Below are 18,482 nucleotides of genomic sequence, written 5' to 3' on the forward strand. Positions count from 1 at the left end.
GACAATCCTGTGCTATGAAATGCAATATTCTTATTTATTCCACTATGTGCAATCCATCCATGTTTAAACAAGTGCAATACAAGCAGCATCTGACTGTATACATAGGTATTAAGTACTGTGTAAGTATGATTGACTGTGTGTGTGTGTGTGTGTGAGATATTTTTATCTTATTTTTTTCTTTTAAGTCTCTTTCTATTTGAGCTCCACTGAGGCAGTGCAGCAGAAATTTCATTGCATACCGGTACAATGACAATAAACTATTCTATTATAACTAAATAATACTTTTTATTCATTAAAGGGACTTGGCAAGTCTCCTAAGTGCTACAAAAGACTAGTTAATGTGTAAATGTAATGTCAAAGTGGCCAACAGAGAGACAATAGAATCAGTGCCAGGTAGTGTTGTTTCTTCTAATTTCTTTATTAAAAGAGTCTTCTTTTTTTTTTACACAGTGTTAAATACAATCTCTCAGGAGAACAGAGGTCTGAAAGCAGGAGATAAGAACAAGAGATGCAAGATCAAGTTTGATTTAATGTCCTTTCATGAGACTATCAGTACAGTATATCACTCCATAATTATTTTAAAACTTAATGCAGTTGTCAGTTATAATTTTTCAGTTGGAAACAATAAAGAATAAATGAGAGGAAATGTCTTTTATTCATAGCATATCTGTGCAAATCAGGGAGAGTCAGGTCCCAGAGCCCATATTCCAGCAGCTTTAACCATCCTTACATAGAGCAAACATCTTTAAAACAGTGATCTATTAAATTAAAGTCTTCTATCTTCCATCGGGATGGCTATGGTGCATTTCTGGTGTGTAGGTAAGAAGAACAATCATGACCCACAGATGCAGTATAGCCTGTGAAAAGAAGTTGACAACGTGTTTATTTATGTTATTAACCAGTGTTCATCTTTTGAGCAAATGCATAGATCTAAATTATCTGAAACAAATACTCACGATGTACAGTATAACAAAAACTCTGGCCATAGGGTAGCGCCTCAAGAAGATCCCCAGTCTTATGCTGAAATTACAAGTTTTTGTATTTATAGTTGTGGATCACATGTAACAAAGAAAAACTGTAAAATTATAGTAAGGCAACACTGAGGATTAAAATATTCTTACCTGAAACGGTCAATGGTGCTGGCCGCCTTGCGTACTTGTCCATAAACCCCCGGACTCTCCTGATCATTAAAAAGTACTGGCGTGTTTCTTTGTCGTGCCCCTGAAAGTTTAACAACCAGAAAAGATGTCAGTAAAGGAGTTAACAGTGGAGTCAGGGTCAAATTTCATCATCTATTGAAACTAATGAAACAGAAAATTACCAAAAGTTTGTTTTTAAAAAAAGGAAGAAAGATAAAAAAGTCCAGTTTTAAATCAATGCATTGGTATGTTACATAGTTTTGGCGACCATATTTAGCTGTGTGACATGAGTAAAAAACTAGTTAGAATAAAAAAAATTTTTAAAAAGGCAGCTGTATCAACTGTAAAGGTAAATCAGCAGCTACTGTTCTGGCAATGAAGGTTTCTATAAATAACTGATTTCAGCACTGAATTCTCAAGAAACAATGAGTTCTGCTTGCTTGATGGTCTTTATTTATTTTTTGCTTCGTCCTCATACAAGCATTGAACATTTGAATACTAGTTCTTCTTGAAAGTCATAATCATGGTCTCATGACAGTACTATTATCAACTTAAATGTCCAGATTTGTGCAGTGATATCTCAGATTTAGATAAAACTGCCCTATAAATACATATTACTGCCTGAAGTACTTTCTTTGTTTTTTAGCCCTGATTTCAACCTAGCCTACCTGCTCCTTCGAGGCTGCCCATGTTGATTGCTTGGCCTCCGCTTTGACCTCCTTGTGCGTTCTTCAGCTGCTGTTCCAGTCGCTCCAGCTGAAAGACCAAGGAGCTTTTCTCCGTGCCCAGAGCCTCCAACATCGTCTGCTTCTGGATCAGCGTCTCCGTCAACTGGTGGAGCCGATTCTCCAGTTCTGTTTGACTGTTGCTGAGATTCTTGTTGGTCAACTGGAGTAAAGAGTAAAGAAACATCAAAATATGCTTCGTTCATGATGCATTTTTAAACATCTATGTGTAGATTTTTGTTTAAATGGTGTGGTCAAAATAAGAAAATGAGAGAAAAGGCATTGTTAATCCTAATGTTTCGCAGATACTACATACCACAGAGATGTTTATAGGCTCTGACTCAGAAATGAAAAAGCACTGTATGATTTTAAAACAGCTGACCTGATTCCTGAGTTTTTGGATTTCATCTTCTCGGTCCTTGATTCGGCTCTGCAAAGTTGTTTTGGCCCGATGCTGCTCTTCCTCTAAGTACTGCAGCTCCTATGATTTAAAAAGACGACATAAAAATATTTCACATCATTTAGGAGTTTGATAAGACATGTAACAATTATACGTGTTTATTCGTGACACAGTTGCAGTTTAGAAAAGTTATCACCCCAACTTACCTGTTTGTAACGCTCCACTTCAGCCTCCACCTCCTGCTTAGCTCTGTTATGTAAAGCCTGTTGCTCCTGTAACTGCACCTGCTGTTCCCGCCATGCCTCTGTCTCCGTCAGGGCCTGATTCTCCAAATCCTGAGAGAGAAAAATATGTGTGACGTGTACAGAAGAATCACGAACATCTCTGCAAGCTTTTTATACCAGGAACTGAGTCAAAGTTAAACACACTTAACTACAGAGCCAGGTGCAATTTGGTGCATAGTCACAGTGGCTTTGTTTGTTTAAAAGGTGCCTTGTGGAGTTTTCTTCTGAACAAACAGAACTTATGTTTGCATTGTGCTACTGGCCAAAACTCATTGAGTGTGTCAAAAAATTGCTCCATAGCACTACTGGAGGTCAAAAACTCCACAGTATATCTTTAAATATACTACATGTTAGGCGTGATTTGACATCTACAGCATCTCACCTGTATTTCTGTTTGTAGAGTGCGCACTTGCCCCTGTAGTTTTTGCATCTCTTCCCTTTGCATCTCCTTCTCGTGACGTAGGTCCTCCATCTCCATAGCCATGGCCCCACTGCCATCCAGTGTGTCCAGACCTGATCCCTCCTTCAGACTGCTGATGAGCTTCTCTTTGGACTAAAGAAGCATTATCAAAGACAGTTAAGTGACACCAAAAATAAATCTAATAATAAACATGAGCACCAGGAACCCAAGGGGACACAAAAACAGGCGAACACGATGTAAAATGTATAAATCCTGGCACAATTTAGATAAATGCAGATGTTATCCATGAAAAATATGGTTTTATTAAGGCGCCTGTTACAGTGAATCTTACTTGTAGGATTCGTGAGGCTTTGTGCTTATAGTCTTGTAACTCCTGCTTGGCTGCCTCAGCTGCAGCTTTGGCACTTTTCAGTTGCTGTTGGATGTCGTCCACCCTGAGCTTCTCCTCTGTTCCTCGCCGCTCCGCTGCAGTCACCGTCTCAGCGAGGGTCTGTCTCTCAGCCTCCAGTCTGGACAGGCGACCAGCATACTCAGTCTAAATGAGGAGAGAGGATTAGACTGGCGTTTAGTCTGGACTTGAGTTTTTCATTGTGTACATAAAATTTAATTCTATGTTTACTCAGGCACAACTAACAACTAAATGTAAAGGTGAAGATAACACTTTCTTAATGATCATGAACGTAGTGGAGCACCTGCATCTGCCGATAGCTGTCCTGTTCCCTTCTGACACCCAGCTCTGCCTCTCGCAGCCTCTCCTGCATCGTGTCAAAAGCTTGGGACTGCATGCTGCTCCCTTCAGTGTGATTTTGCATAATTCTAAAAAAAACAGACAATAAAATAGTGTAATTCTTACTAAGCTGCATCTGATCTCTACTTCAAAACAACAGTCAAAGAGAGCGTACCTTGATGTTTCCTTCTGTGCCTCCTCTAGTGCAGTACAGCGAGACTTGAGCAGTTGATCAGCTTCATCAAGTCTGATTTTCAGGACTGCAAGTTGACCGTCTTTGGCAGAGAGGGCCTCTGTCAGGTCATCAACCTGAGACCGAAGTTGTCGTAACGTCCGGTCGGACTGTGACTGCTCTGAGTTCCATTTGTCTGCACGTAGTCGGGCGTGGTTCAAATCTACAGGAGTAGAAAACAACTTAATCAATACAGAGAGAGGTGTATAAATGTAGGCCATCATTGTTCAGGTCCTGTCTTTTCTCTCACCATCTTGCAAGTCTTTTGCTCTCTGGATGACTGAAGCCATCTCCTGGTTGAGGGAGGCCACCTCACTGCGCAGTAGTTGGTTCTCCAGACGCAGGCTTGACAGGACTTGGCTCTGCGGCTCTTCTACAGGAAGAGGCTCCAGCCTGCTGGACTCCTGAGGGACAGCCATGCCTGAGTCTGAACTCTCAGGCGTGTCTGTGGTGGACAAGTTACCACACAAAACATTAATGCCTGAAATTAATATACAGTTACTTCATTATGAAAGAAATATGTCTGTAGTGTTGTATAGCTTTCCATAAACAGCTGGACTACCTAATATGTAAATTAATATCGTAACTAGGGCTGCAACAATTATTTTCATTATTGATTCATCTGATGATTAATTGCTCCATTCATTGATTAGTTGTTAGGCCAGAAAATTGTGAAAATGTTGATCACTGTTTCCTCTGTCCACGAGGCAACCTAAAATGTCTCGTTTCGTCAGTCCACCACACAAAGATATAAAGTTTATTATCAAAGAGGACTTAGATTATCAAAATAGTTGCAGGTTAATCGCTGCAGCTCTAATAATGATAACTTTAATACATCTTCAACATGATAACCGTGTATCAAAGCCACAATATTATTGGCAAAGCGTCTCATCTGTTGATTGACCCAACAATATTACATACAATATTAAATAATATCCTGCACAATGACCAGTTTGGATCTAGTTTATGTTACAAACCAGCTACAATAGTGTTGCTATGCCAGACATGAAATAAAATAAAACTGTGAAAACACTGGTGAACAAGACCTGATTGTGGCAGTGGCCGAGGGTGCTCATACCTTGGCTTGGCTCTTTAGCAGAGCTCTCCTCTGTTTTGATGCTGTGAGCAGACAGCGAGCTGAGGCTTGAGGCCCGGGATACACCTCGGGTTGAGGGGGGTGTGGACGGGGCTGAGGGGATGGTGTGAGGAGTGGTGGAGGGGGGAGGTGTTGGGTTTTGGGCCTCGGTGACTGGTGGAACTGCCACTTTTACGAGTTCTCTTCTTGAATCCCTCCTGTTGCTGACCGGAGGGTCGGAGCTGTTCAGAAAGTCAAAGAGCATGTCATCGTCCACATCCTGCTCGCTCTTTTTGCGCCTCACAAAGCCTGAGGAGGTCTTGGCAGAGCTGGGAAGACTTCCGGCTGACACGCTGGCTGTGCTAGCCACCAAGGTTGCATTAGATCTCTTGATGTTTCCTGCTGCTGCAGAGATGAAGCTCGGTGCATCGTGAGAGGATGCATAGTCATGATGTGTCACAGCTGCATCGGTCTTGTACCCTGCAGGGCTGTATTCAGGTTTGATGGTTGCATCGCCTTCATAGAATGACTGGAAAGAAGAGGCTTTCTCCGTGCTCAGGGCAGTGGCAGCTCCCTGATCCACTTTATTCAGAAAGTCTTCAGCTTTCCCAGCAATGTCAGTAAACCAAGACATTTTGCATCCTGATGGCAGAAAACAGAGAGATGGAAAAAGTATTGAAGTAAGTCAAATGGTATAAAACCACTCAGGGGACAAAATTGGCACCATCTAGTAGTCAAATGCTGGTAAAATATGCAAGTGGCTGGTAAGAGTTGCTTAATAACTCTACACTGTAGAAGAGGGATGACTAACGTTTCCTCTTTTTTCTAATTTTTCGACTGACTGACTGACTGTAAGACCTGGCTTAATGGACTACTGGATGCCTTAATTTGCTTTGGGATTAATACAGTATTTATCTATCTTTCTATCTATAAAAAACAATGTTAATGTGTTGAGTGGCTAAAATTAAAACATTCACTAGACATTTGGCCAGTGGACAAAAAGCTTGTTATATTATCTACTGTGTCAAATTGTCATCTAAAAAGGAACTAAAGCGGTCAAATAGTCAGTAGTGGAGTAGTAGTATTATTATTCTGTAGTGTATAGTGTGTAAAGTAGTATTCTGTAGTAGTAAAATACAATATTTACCTCTGAAATGTAGTGGAGTAGTAGTATGAAGTGGCCTCAAATGGAAATATTCAAGTAAAGTACAAATACTTCAAAATGCTTTTTTTTTTGTACAGTATTTGAGTAAATGTACTGAATGTGCAGAATCATTGCAGCACACATTTGAGGATGAGTTGAACATCACAGACAAGCTGCACCATGTTTCATTTTAACACACAGTTAATAAAGGTTAAAATAAGATAAATAATAAATAAATGCAGATCTTAACAAAGGGAGACGACAACATAATAACTCAATAACTAAACACAGACAGGGCTGACTTTAATGCACGACATAAAACAGTATTACAGGAGGCAGCAGCAGCTCCTTCATCATAAAACTACAATAAACACATTTGGTTTAATAATAATAATAAACCTAATCTCTGCTAAAGCTAACAGGCTAGCCCTTTAAAGCCTCGCTGCTTATAACTCACCGTATGAAACGACGTCCAAATGCAAAAAAACGTCTCAGGTCACCGGGCTAGAGCCGAGGTGAAGCTGGTGAACATGGAAGAGGAAAACTGTGTGTATTTTCACTGTTAAATGTCATTATCTGTCAAATAAGGATGTTTACTGACTCTCCTCAATACGTGGACCAGGAAGTAGTGAGATGAAAGGACCCCACAACAGAGTGGCTTCCGCAGAGCCTGACTGAAAATAGACCAATGGGCAACTACTCCTGTCAATGGTTTAATGTAACTAAGGACTAAAGTAAAGATTTTAGGTATTTATAGTTTCTTTAATGTTTTCATTTGATGCTACTTTCTACTCCATTACATTTATTTGACATTTTTAGTCAAAGATTTGACACAATGGATAATATAATAAGATTTTATGATACACACATACACAATAAACATACTGATAAAGATTAAACCCGTTTTTTGTCCACTGGCCAAATGTCTAGTGAATGTTTACATTTTACCAGCCTTTTTGTCTTTTGTTGTCTTACAAAAAGCAGTGTGTAGTCAGGTTCACATTTCAGAAGTCTATGAGTTGTCAACAGCTCCACTAAATAGTGATTTTTCCCTCTAAACTTCTCATGTGGTTTCATTTCAATAAATGTTCAAATGACCCAATATTTCAGCAAAAATCAAAGATTAGAGGAAAAGTCTAAATACTGAAAACAGATTTGTGTATCAAAACTTTGTTTTTTCTTCTTTCCTCTCCCATTAATCATCTCACCACCCCTCGCATTTATCTGCTGATCCTTTGGAGGGCCCGACCCCTAGGTTGGGAACCACTGGACTAAACTAGCTAACTGTATATAAAGTAGTGTAAACTAGCTCCACCTCCAGCAGCTACAACAGTAACATGCTGCTCTAACACTGATGCTTCACTATTAATAATCTAATGATGTCATAATAATAATATATCAGTCAGAGGAACCAAACCACTACTTTTACTGTAATACTTTAACTACATCGAGCTCATAATACTTATGTACTTTTACTTTAATACTTTAAAATACATCACTTATCATACTTATGTACTTTTACTTAATAGGATTTTATTTTTCATGGAGGACTTTACTTGTCATGGATTATTTTTACATTCCTGTATTGGTACTGAACACTTTTCCCACCGCTCACTACTATCAACATAAACACTGGTAAACAGAGCCGCTACTAAATGTGCAGATGTGTATTTCTTGTGCAGATGTTTCAAAGACACTTACAAATCAATCGACCCATGACTCTCAGCAGAAATGGAAGCATCCATTGGATTCTTTGGGAGTGAAATATAATTTGGATTGAAGTGGACAACAACTGCGGATAAATGACTGAATTAAGAAACATTGGGCATGAATTGAGTTCATGTAGCAATAATTATAATTCTATGCTATGCCTCATTTTTTCCTTTTATGGACCAGTCCTGCAATGTCGAGTTTTGTCACTTTTAGAAAAAATGTGATGCTTTAAAACAAAAACAAAAATTTTGCAAGAGATGTTACTGACCTCTAAAAAAAATAGGTCGGTCAAGTTTTTACTGCGTCTTTTTCAAGTGAGAGTATTGTTTACCTAATTTAATTTTGAATAAAAGTAAAGTAAGTTGACAATTACAAAATAAAGCACACAAAGGCAGATAACTTTCCCTTCGCTGTAAATATCTCTACACATCCATTTTCTGATGACCATTTGTGATGTGTATGCATTTGATATGATTAATAGTGAAGTTCAATTTTACTAGAATACACCCAAAAAATACACAAAAAGGTAACACAGTACTGTTCTTTAATTTCTCTTCTCCCAGTTTAAACAGATAATCCTCAGGAGGAGTTTTGCCACAGTACAAACTCAACTTTACAGAAGAAAAGACACAAACAGACAGAACATTTATCAAACAGTGCCTCTTTATTTTTTCCTGCACTCACTCCAAAATGCATATTTACATGGCATGCCACATCAATACTGGAACTGACTATGGACAATTAAGAACACGTAGATTCTGCTCTGGGAGTTAAGGGCGAGGGAGTTATATCCCCTAAACAACCAAACAAGAGAACAGAAAATGAAGCAACACTTATAACCATCCATAGAAAATGTTTCCTCTTAAATCAGGTCGTTTCAAAGACTTAAAAAGTGAGAAATGTCCAGTTGACATGTACTAAACATTTTATTCCCAAGTTTCTGTATTTATTTTTTTTACATAGGACATGGAGGGCTGGCGTCATGAGTCAAAGATGGTGGTCATCTACACTCTGCAAAAACCATGAGGCTAGAGTTGGTTGTTGGGTAGATGATCACACACTTCGGGGGCTGGGGTGGAGGTGGGGGGGGTTACAACAGTAATTCATTGTTGGTGCCGATAAGCTGGTCAACTCCACTCGCTGTCCAGTCCGGCGATTTAAAATTCTTCAACAACGTTTTCTAAGATAGTGTCCTTATTCAAGGTAATAGTCCAAAAGCACGGAGTCCTTTTGAGAAAAAAAAAAAAAAGTCCAGAGGATCCAAAAGAGGGGAGAGAAGTTAAATACATAAAAAAACACAACTCAATATACAAGTTTGTGTGATAATGCAAAAATAATAAAAACAACATTATCTGGAAAAAGTTTCTTCCTAGAGAGATCCTTTGAGAAAAAAAACGTAGATCAAATCAGTATTTCCTCTGTTTTCGGATAAAAAGTCTGTTGTATTAACATTCAAACTCGCATCCTCCTGGAGTCACTCTCACTCACTTACTCACGCACTCACACACAGTCATTCGCTCTCGGACACAAACACACACACACACATTCATACTCTCTCACTCCCTCTTTCACAGCCAATTACTTATGCAATGTGGTTTCTAGATGAGGGACGGGCCACATCAGATCAGCCCCCTCCTCTTCTTGTAATCCTCCAAGTTGAGGGACCTGCGGGGAGCGCCGTCCTTCACCGGCAGCGCGTTGGAGCTTACAGACAGAGACTTTGCCTCTGTAGAGCACAAGAGCGAAATTAATGGTTGACACAAATAAACACCTTCGTACCATTTATCCATTTTCTGAATAGTGTATCCTGTTCACGGTAATAAAAAACAGCATCTCACCTGCGTTGGGAACCTGTAGGTCAATCTTAACGTCAAAATCATGAACTTTAAACAAATCCTCTGAGAGGTCAGTGGTTGGTTTAGGGCCGTCTTTGTCTTTCAGGTCTGTTTGACCCTGTAATAAACAAAGGACACATGAGAATGCTTCAAGGTAAAGACTCAAGATTCAAGTCCAGTCAGTGTTCTGCCATGTTGTACCATTATTTGTTCAGATACCTCATAAAAAAGAGCATTCCTGCCACACTTCAATTAGTCAAACCAAATAAGTATCTTTAAATGTTCCCGTTTCTTGCAACTGAACAGGAAAACCCATTTGATGCTTCATATCATCTGCAGGAAAAACTTCTAAATACGCTTTATTCCCCCTCAAAATGAGGACTGTGGAATTTGTCCCTCATCACTTATTGTGAGCACATTTGGAGATGATCAGCTAATGGTCCCTATGAACAGCAGTGGAGCTGCATCAATAAGTCGATTAATCGATTACTTGCCAACTATTTTGATAATGATTACTCATTTGAAGTCCAAATATTCTAAATCTCTGATTCCAGCATCTCAACTCAATATTTTCTGATTCCCTCAGTCCTCTGTGATACTAAACTGAAGATCTTTTGGTTGTAGACTGTTGGTAAAGACAAAACAAGAGATTTGAGGACGTCACCTTGGGTTTTAGGAAACAGAGATTGACTTTTTTTTTTTTTTTTTACCATTTTCTGACATGTTATAAACCTAACAACTAATCAATTAATCTAGAAATCAACTGACAGATTGAGTTAAATAGTTGCAGCCCTAAATAGGAGGAATGATTAAAGCAAGCAAAACCTGTTCAATGTTTATGTGGACTTCTGACTATTGAAACATTGTGAACCTATCCTTTGAAGTTGTCATCTTATTGTCCATCTGGCCAACAAAAAAATATGTTTCGCATTTATTTGTATGCATGTATGACAGTGGTGTTACACTATCAAAAAATTTAGCAGACGGGAGTGTGGGAGTGTGTGATTGTGCTCTCTTTCTGCTTACCAATTTGTTTTTGTCTCCACCCGCAGCATCTTGCTGTGACCCAGAGCCGTACTTCTGATTCAAGTGGGCAAGAATAGCTGCGTGTACTGACGGGTCTCTGGCCTGCAGAACCGAGATGAGCAGAATGACAGATTAGATGAGCAAAAGTAGATTAAGCAGTGTTTAACTGCACTGCACATATAGAAATGTTTACTTACATTAGACACCATGGTGGGTTTGCACTGTCTTCGTGTGAAAGGATCCATTTGTTGGTTTTTAGCATTTTGTCCTTCAGCCTGCAAGCCAGTAATAACAGAGCAAATAAATACCAGTGTGGATGGAGATATTGAGTAATTTACTATCATAATTATCATATTCCAAAAAATTCTGTACATCACTTTTCCGACAGGTGACAAGTTTGTAACTACATTTAATTTAGTGCAGTGTGAGAACTGCTGTGTTACGGGAACATTCAGAGGCTAATTTTACCATGAGAAAAATTACGCAAACACTGCTTTGACTGGCCTGAAGTGAACCACAGCGTGACTCAACACATTTCACACTGAGGCGCTGCCACATTAAGAAAACTTTTGAATTGTGGCAGCATTTCAAAAAGTTGGAGGGTGGTAAACGCATAATTTGCAACCAGTGTGTCAGAAACTCAATTTGCAGGTCCACTTGAAACGATTAAAGCTTTCCTTCCCGTCCTTCAGGAACATTTTATTGTGCATGTGCTACTCCTTGTGCAACAGACAGTACTTGATGTGAACATTGTACAACAAGGTTCACATCCTGTATTTGAAAACAGTTTCCTCTAAATCTGAAAAACACCAATATGTAATCACCTAATGTATAAATCAGCAGCTCTACAAAAGAGGAAACTTACCACGAGAGCTTTCTCAGATTCAACAATGTTCCAGCTTCTGTTCCTCTGATTAATGTAGCTGGACAATTAAAAGAAAAAAGGTCAAGAGTCAAATGGGATTCTGTCATATTTCTCCAAAACATAAGAGTTATGTTTTTAAGAACTGTATACAGTAAAACACAATCAGAGCCAGATTTATTGCCAAGTAGGTAATCAGATTACAGATAAAGGAATTTGTCTTGGTGTTGTTGTGGTGAGAAAAAAAGTAAAATATATTGCAGTGAAATGCTTGAGATAACCCAAGTCCTCTGATATATTGCTGCCCACATGTTTCATGTGTTATGCTGTTATTTCATGGGTGAAGTGAAGTTGGAATTTGCTTATCTTTCTTCCCCGTTAGGTAATATTATAAACCAGTGTAAGTGAAAGTAGAAACACATAAAAACAGTCCTTCACAATGTACCCTTGAAGCATGTAACTAAAGTAAAGAAGACCTGCAGAGAGATTTTGTTAAAGAATTATAAGTGTAGCTTTCAAACCTGATGGCAGAGATGCTTTTAGTCCTCTGTCTGTCAAGTGCTTCTGCCCTCTCCTCAAGCTCGTTCAGCTCATCCTGGATCACTTTCACTTTATCACCATCTCCACTCTCTTCTGCCATGGCCTACGATCAAAATACATGACATTTAACACTTAAAAAGGCTGCAAAGACAATAATGAAAAAAACATGTCTTTTACAGATAACCTATTCAGGGCTTGAAAATCCAATAACACTTCCATGATTTCCTTTACCTTATCTTTGAGTAACTGTGTTTTCTTCATGGCGTAATTTGGTGGTGCTTTTCTGAATCTGTCCTTCTCTTTAACAATCTAAAATAGAGAGAAGACAGAAAAAGACAGTTTTATGTCAGACTCGTTAATGCATGAAACCAGAGAAATCAATGAACATCTGGAAAAACAGACTCACATCTTCTATGTCTTTGTCATTGAATTTGTAGTTAAGCGCTTCTTTGATGGACTGCTCCTTTTTGGTGATTTCATCAAGAGTTGGGACTTGCATACTGGCAACAATCATCTGCAGAGTGGGGAAAAAAAAAAATCTTAGACTGTTCCCTCTTTGTCCTTTCAAGAAAATTCCTCAGTAACTGGATATTAAGTTTTTGTAGTTTTGCTCTCAGGTTCACTTACCGCTTCTTTCCACTTCATGAACTCGCTTTCTGTAAACTCTTGATTTGATACGAACTCGAGCCTGAAAACTCGTGTGTCACCACCGTGCCTGAGGAAGACATACATTATTAAAAAGATTATATTTATTGGGAGCAGAGATAATGTAACAATAGGTCCTAATGACGGAACCCTTAATATGTATAATGTATCTATAACTGTACACCCTACCTTAATTGTAATCCTTTGTTTGTTCGTGTTGTTCCAAGTTGGTAAACCTTTGCAGTCTCCACCACGTCTACAATTTCAGCGACCTTTCAAGAGCAACAAAGAGCATTAAATTTAAGTAAGACTTCACCATTAAGTGTTTTGTTTAACTAGGCATCCCTCCTTGATACTCTAAGTCTCAGCTCAAAGCTTACCCTATAAACTGGTTTACTGCTGCTGTTCCCGATCCCTATTCTCACAAAGCAGCCAGTCACAGTCTTAGCGAAGAAGGGCATGTGGCACCAGCGCTCCAGCTTGTGTCTGGAGAGGCGGACCCTGTTGAGCTCGTCTGGTAGAGAAACAGGCTGCGACTTCGGTGGAGTCTCTTCTTTTCTGTTCGAGCAAACAAAAGTCAAGGGTCACTATAAGACCAAATTTTTCTAATACTTAAAAAAAAAAATACTACGACCAGTATAATGACACTTACTCGTCATCATCATCATAAGACGATGAACGTGAACTCCTGTCGCTTTTGACTGATGACTTGTCGTCGTCTTCCTCCTCTTCCTCTTCATCGTCAGAGTAAACCTCGCTCGTCTTGAGGGGCTGACGTTTGGCCAGCAGTTCCGCTGCTCACCAAAGAGATGAAACATCAGTATTTAGAGCAGACTGAACTGAACAACCAGGTGACAAAAGTAAAAACCCACAGAGACATAAACGGTGCAGACCTGTTTTGTTTTTCTTCTTTTCACGTTCGGCTTTTAGTTCTTCCATGGCCTGGGACTTTTTGTCAAGTTTTTCGTCACGTTTGGATCGTCTCTCCTTGTTGTGTGACATGACCTGGAGAGGGGTGAGACAAACACACACTACTGTAAAGATACAGAACTGCTATATCATTTGCTTGTAATTTAAATGTTGATTTCAGAGAGAACTGTGACAGAGTGAGTGCAACACATTCCTTCCATCTTTAAAAAGGGGTTGACCCAAAATTTTCAGTTTAAAAGATGAGATTGTGCACCAGGATTTTTTTCTCTTTTTAGCTAAAACTTTCCACATTATTGTCATAAACTAATGAGGGGGAAAATTACCATCAAACAGGACTCACCACTTGTGTGTCTTGAACCTGAGATAGTTTCCTTTTTTCTTGTTCTTCTTCCTGCTTCTTTTTCTTCTCCTCTTTCTCCTTCTTCTTTGCCGTCTTCAGCTTCTTCTTGATTTCAAACCTGTCAAAACAAATGTCATCTTGAGTGAATAAACACACACACACACACACACACAGCACATTAAAATGAGGTGTGCTCATTTTATTGCCAGTCTGCTGAGAAATGCAATAAAAGGACAATTAAAAAAATTCAAAAGGACTGCTTTTTTCAAATTTTACAAAGAATGTATGACAGGTACCATTTTTTTAAGACTCTTCCTGCTCCCTTTCTCACATCACCACCACTACTCACCGTCTCTTTAGCACCTCTCGCTTCTCAATTCGGTTGAACAGCTCTTGTTCTCTCTCCTTCTCCGTCATCTGCTCCAGTCGAGTTCGATCCTCCGCATCTCCCATCAAGTCATCGTCGTACCCGTCCCTGAAAACGTCGTCCTCAGAAGAGTCCGAGTCCGAGCTGGAGGATGAACTGTTGCTCTCTGAATCAGATACCTCACCTGAGAAAGAGCGGTTCAACGGCGTAAAAATCCAAGTGTTCAAATCTCATCCACATTAAATGAACATGTGCATGGTAGAAATGTGCTGAGAGTTGTTCTAAAACTTTAATTAATTAATCAGTATCGGCACATTAGGAATGAACAAATTCAATTATTTTCTTTTACCCCAGTGTACTCCATTTACACCAGTTATCACACGTCATGTACAATTTTAGCTGTGAGGCATTCATTTTCTACAGTTAAGTGGGTGAAATGTCAGTGGCTCAGACCTGTTATAAAATGGAAAATGAAAGTAGTCCAATAGCTACAATTCAGTTACAATGCCTGTATTTCAGCAGGTGGCAGTAAAAGCTTCTTTCAACATGACGTTGAATTTAAAAGGATTTAAATGTTACTCTCTGGCATGTTTTATATTTGTAAGAGCTATTTATATTTTTCGTTTGTTTGTTGTTTTATTAAAAATTATGAATATTTGTACGGGAAACTGTGATGTAGGTTGTTTTTTTTCTTACTGCAGTGATTCAACTGCCAAGCATATCTTGGATTAACTGACTTTCACGGAATTTTTAACAGAACACGTTTCCAGATTTTTTACCCAGAGATCTTTCCAGGTTTTCCATAACTGTGAGTAGTGTGTGTAGTGGGAACAATGTCACACAAATAAACAAACAACAGCTTAGATTTGTGCGCCAGCTGGAATAAAAGGGGTGAATGTGTGAGTCACCTAATCCCCGCTGCCTAAAAATACTCATTGTTGTGGCACCCTGGTGATAGGTGAAATCTACAGTTCATGACGTCTTGTCGTGTAGGAAGCTGTTACACAAGATCATGTGTGATAGTTTGTTCTGTGAAAGTGGATCGTTATGTCAACATTTACCGTACACAGGGATCGAAAAGGTTGTTGCTTTTATAAAAGATACACATTCTGGGTCTTTGGAGAAGTTGTGAAGGTGAAATAAGAAATGAAATGTTTATTATAGGGCATTTTTCCCCATGTTCATGCAGGAAACACATACCCTCCTCTGGTGCGGAGCTCTCAGCTGAGCTGTCTCCATCTGAGCTGCCGGACGCCGTTGTTTTACTAACTTTCTTCTTTGTGGCGCTCTTCTTCTCAGACCCCTTCCCTGGCTTTACCTTCTTTTTGCCTTTAGTGCCACCCACAGTCCACTAGAAAAAGGAGGGAAAATTGTTTGGGTTATTAAATAATCATAACGGACAGAGAATAGTGGTTTAGAGTAATTCTGCTTAACATTAAGAAGCCAAAGAGGACTATGTACTAGTATGTTTAAACTATATTCTAAAAGTTTGGTTAGGCCTAAACTGAAATAAATCAAATCTTTTAGAGCATAGACCAAGACTGTCCCACCTCATCATCACTGTCAGATGTCTCGGAGTCTGTAGAAGCTGCAGGCTTGCTAACCGGCTCTTCCTGCTCACCGGAATCGACCCTCTTCCGTTTTGCCAAAGACAACAGCTCCTGAAAATGAGAGGACACTTCATGTAGTTCACAGACAACAGGAGAAGAAATCACAGTCACACAATATGTCTTTAACTGTTGACTGGTTAATACCCAGCAATAAAATACTGAAAATCATTGGTTTTCCACATGGAAGTCCACATCTACAGATGCAGTGAATAACCCCAAACACAGCTGAGGATGCACTACGATGACATATTTAAGGAGTTATTTGTCAGCTTTGAACTTTGCATACATGACAACAAATCTCTGAAACACAGGTGATTTAACCAAAACAAGATTTTGAAGGTAATTCATCAAACATGCATCCAAATTACTTCTACACCAGTGTGGCAAAGAGCAAATGTGTATTTTGTTTATCAGTTGTGAGTTTCACACAAATAGTGGTCAACGAAACGCATTATGACACCAGGTGTGAGACCCAATTAGAGCGGAAACGATAAGGCTGTTAATTAATTAGTCTACAGAAAATGTTTCCAAACAAAATATTTCCTAGTTCAAGCTGCTGTGATGATTTAAACTTTAATTTGTCTAATACATTTTTAAATTATATTTAACTTTATTTTCTGAAATATACGGACTAAAATATTAATCCAGAAGATAAACAGCAGATGAATTCATGCCACAAGTTTTCAACAGTGCTGTGAAACCATCAAAAAAATAAAACCATCAAAATAAATGTGCACATAGATGTTTTTCTCCTCTACTGTAAGAATATATGGCAGATGTAGTCCATCCAGAAGAATCAGCAAACTCATAACTCCAATGCAAAAATGCAATGATTTGTCAACTAATAAATTAATAGCCAACTATTTTAATAATCTACTAACAAGGCACAAAATAGGCATCAGCACCAGCCAAATGATGGTAAAATATGCAAGAAGCTTTTAGATTTGCTTAACTCACTGGCAAAAAAAAAAAATCAATAGCAATCTACTGAGTGATAAACCATTAAAAATGGTACATCGCCACATCTCTAGTAGGTTTTCGGAGAAACAGTCAAGCAGCAAATAACAGCTGATACGGGAGATGTGACAAGTTAATTTTGTTCCGTTTCATCAGTTGCTAACAAACAATTAACGCAGCATTTAATTCATGTTTGAATTGGAGTTATGAGTTTGAGGCCATGTCAGGTATGGACTGCATCTTTAAACCGGTAGAAGGTGAAAGCAGCTGTGTGCACATGAGATACTAAACATTACATTGAGATACTAATTCTTTATTTTAAGATAGTTTGTCATTATTTTGAGATACTACGTATTTATTTTGAGTTAGTTTTTCATTATTTTGAAGTAGTAAGTCTTTATTTTGAGTTAGTTTGTCATTATTTTGAGATACTAAGCCTTTATTTTGCTATAGTTTCTCATTATTTTGAGACACTTTCTCATTATAATGACTTACATAATTTTCTTTCATCAAACTGGCGGAAATGGACTTCCATATATAGCAGATTTTTTTTTTTTAATCTAAGTATCCAGAGAGTGTTGGAAGTAAAGGTACTAAAGTTACACCAGCTATCAGATCTGCTGTTGGTCTATTACGTTAGAGGTAATACTAGCACATCCATAGCTCTCCTAATATTAGTGAATACAGATGAATTACACTGGTGATCACAGCAGACCTGCACAGCTACTCCTCCTGGTGTATACAAGATAAGATTGCAAAAGCTCGGCGGCAGTCAGCTTGTTTGACAACAACACCACAGAAATAGCTCCTCAGCTCTGCACTCATGATGTCATTAAAAGGAGAGATAAGCTAAAACAAGTGCGACTCTACTACAGGGGTCAGCTTGTGCAGGCATACCACGTTCCTGCTCAGCCTGAGAGACACTAACTAAAATATCTGCACCATAAACACCTGAGACAAACAGTTAATAGCTATATCCGAGTAGTTTTAGCCAGTAAAAAGCCCGCTTGTGGCGCCGCATTTTCCGTGGGAAACATAAATACTGCAGGAGTGTAACCTTTACGTTAGCATTACGTTAGCTGGCTGATGCTGCGTTTAAGTTGATGTTGCGTTTACATAATGGTAGCTACGTTAAGAGAGAGAGGCTAGATCAAAAAAGCTTTAACAATATGTGTGTGTGTGATTTCTGATAAAGTCGTGTTTAAGCAAGGTGTAGTAAATATAACAGGACACCACGCTCAGGTTTTTTTTTTTTTTTTTTTACAAAGCGAGGCCAAAACAGCAGCGCAGTCAGCTAGCAGCACATTAGCTTCACCTCAAAGACTGTTGACAGCTTAGTTACTAAAACAAAAAAAGAGTAAATTAAATACCTGGTCTAAATTGTCGTCGCTGGCACTGTCTTCGGAGTCGGAGTCAATCACGACCCGACCTTTCCGCTTCTTTACATTCACCATGATTAGCTGCACGGCTAACCTGTGTCGTCTAAATGTTTGAGGTTAGCCGCTGCTGC

The 18,482-nt window shown here is 38.9% G+C and overlaps 2 protein-coding genes across 2 annotated transcripts; both read right to left on the bottom strand.

The window, feature by feature from the left end:
• Positions 1-399: 399 nt before the first annotated feature.
• golga5 (golgin A5) lies at positions 400-6,754 on the bottom strand. Its single transcript, XM_062440114.1, has 13 exons — positions 6,605-6,754; positions 5,007-5,645; positions 4,179-4,373; positions 3,872-4,091; positions 3,662-3,785; positions 3,301-3,504; positions 2,931-3,101; positions 2,471-2,599; positions 2,247-2,345; positions 1,808-2,027; positions 1,122-1,221; positions 957-1,020; positions 400-857 (listed from the first exon to the last, which is right to left on the bottom strand). The coding sequence occupies exons 2-13, from the start codon at positions 5,635-5,637 to the stop codon at positions 777-779; spliced, it is 2,238 nt and encodes a 745-aa protein (XP_062296098.1). The 5' UTR covers positions 5,638-5,645; positions 6,605-6,754; the 3' UTR covers positions 400-776.
• A 1,750-nt stretch (positions 6,755-8,504) lies between these two features.
• On the bottom strand, positions 8,505-18,479 carry rtf1 (RTF1 homolog, Paf1/RNA polymerase II complex component). Its single transcript, XM_062440115.1, has 18 exons — positions 18,343-18,479; positions 15,956-16,066; positions 15,606-15,756; positions 14,388-14,589; positions 14,039-14,156; positions 13,662-13,773; positions 13,421-13,562; positions 13,149-13,326; positions 12,958-13,040; positions 12,751-12,838; positions 12,530-12,637; positions 12,355-12,432; positions 12,105-12,226; positions 11,587-11,644; positions 10,919-10,996; positions 10,722-10,823; positions 9,699-9,813; positions 8,505-9,586 (listed from the first exon to the last, which is right to left on the bottom strand). Exons 1-18 carry the CDS (start codon positions 18,424-18,426, stop codon positions 9,480-9,482), a joined length of 2,037 nt encoding a protein of 678 aa, XP_062296099.1. The 5' UTR covers positions 18,427-18,479; the 3' UTR covers positions 8,505-9,479.
• Positions 18,480-18,482: the final 3 nt, after the last annotated feature.

This window comes from Scomber scombrus, chromosome 19 (assembly GCF_963691925.1).
Source record: "Scomber scombrus chromosome 19, fScoSco1.1, whole genome shotgun sequence".
Lineage (NCBI taxonomy): Eukaryota > Metazoa > Chordata > Actinopteri > Scombriformes > Scombridae > Scomber > Scomber scombrus.

Coding starts and splice junctions, on each gene's coding strand:
- golga5 (XM_062440114.1), bottom strand. CDS start 5,637: ATGTCTTGGTTTACTGACATTGCTGGGAAAGCTGAAGACTTTCTGAAT. Junction 3,102..3,300: donor AAGCCTCACGAATCCTACAA/GTAAGATTCACT, acceptor ATGCTTCTTTAG/TCCAAAGAGAAGCTCATCAG. Junction 1,222..1,807: donor GGGCAGCCTCGAAGGAGCAG/GTAGGCTAGGTT, acceptor TTAAACTTTCAG/GGGCACGACAAAGAAACACG.
- rtf1 (XM_062440115.1), bottom strand. CDS start 18,426: ATGGTGAATGTAAAGAAGCGGAAAGGTCGGGTCGTGATTGACTCCGAC. Junction 14,590..15,605: donor GAGCTCCGCACCAGAGGAGG/GTATGTGTTTCC, acceptor GCTCTTTCTCAG/GTGAGGTATCTGATTCAGAG. Junction 10,824..10,918: donor AACCCACCATGGTGTCTAAT/GTAAGTAAACAT, acceptor TCGGTTCTGCAG/GCCAGAGACCCGTCAGTACA.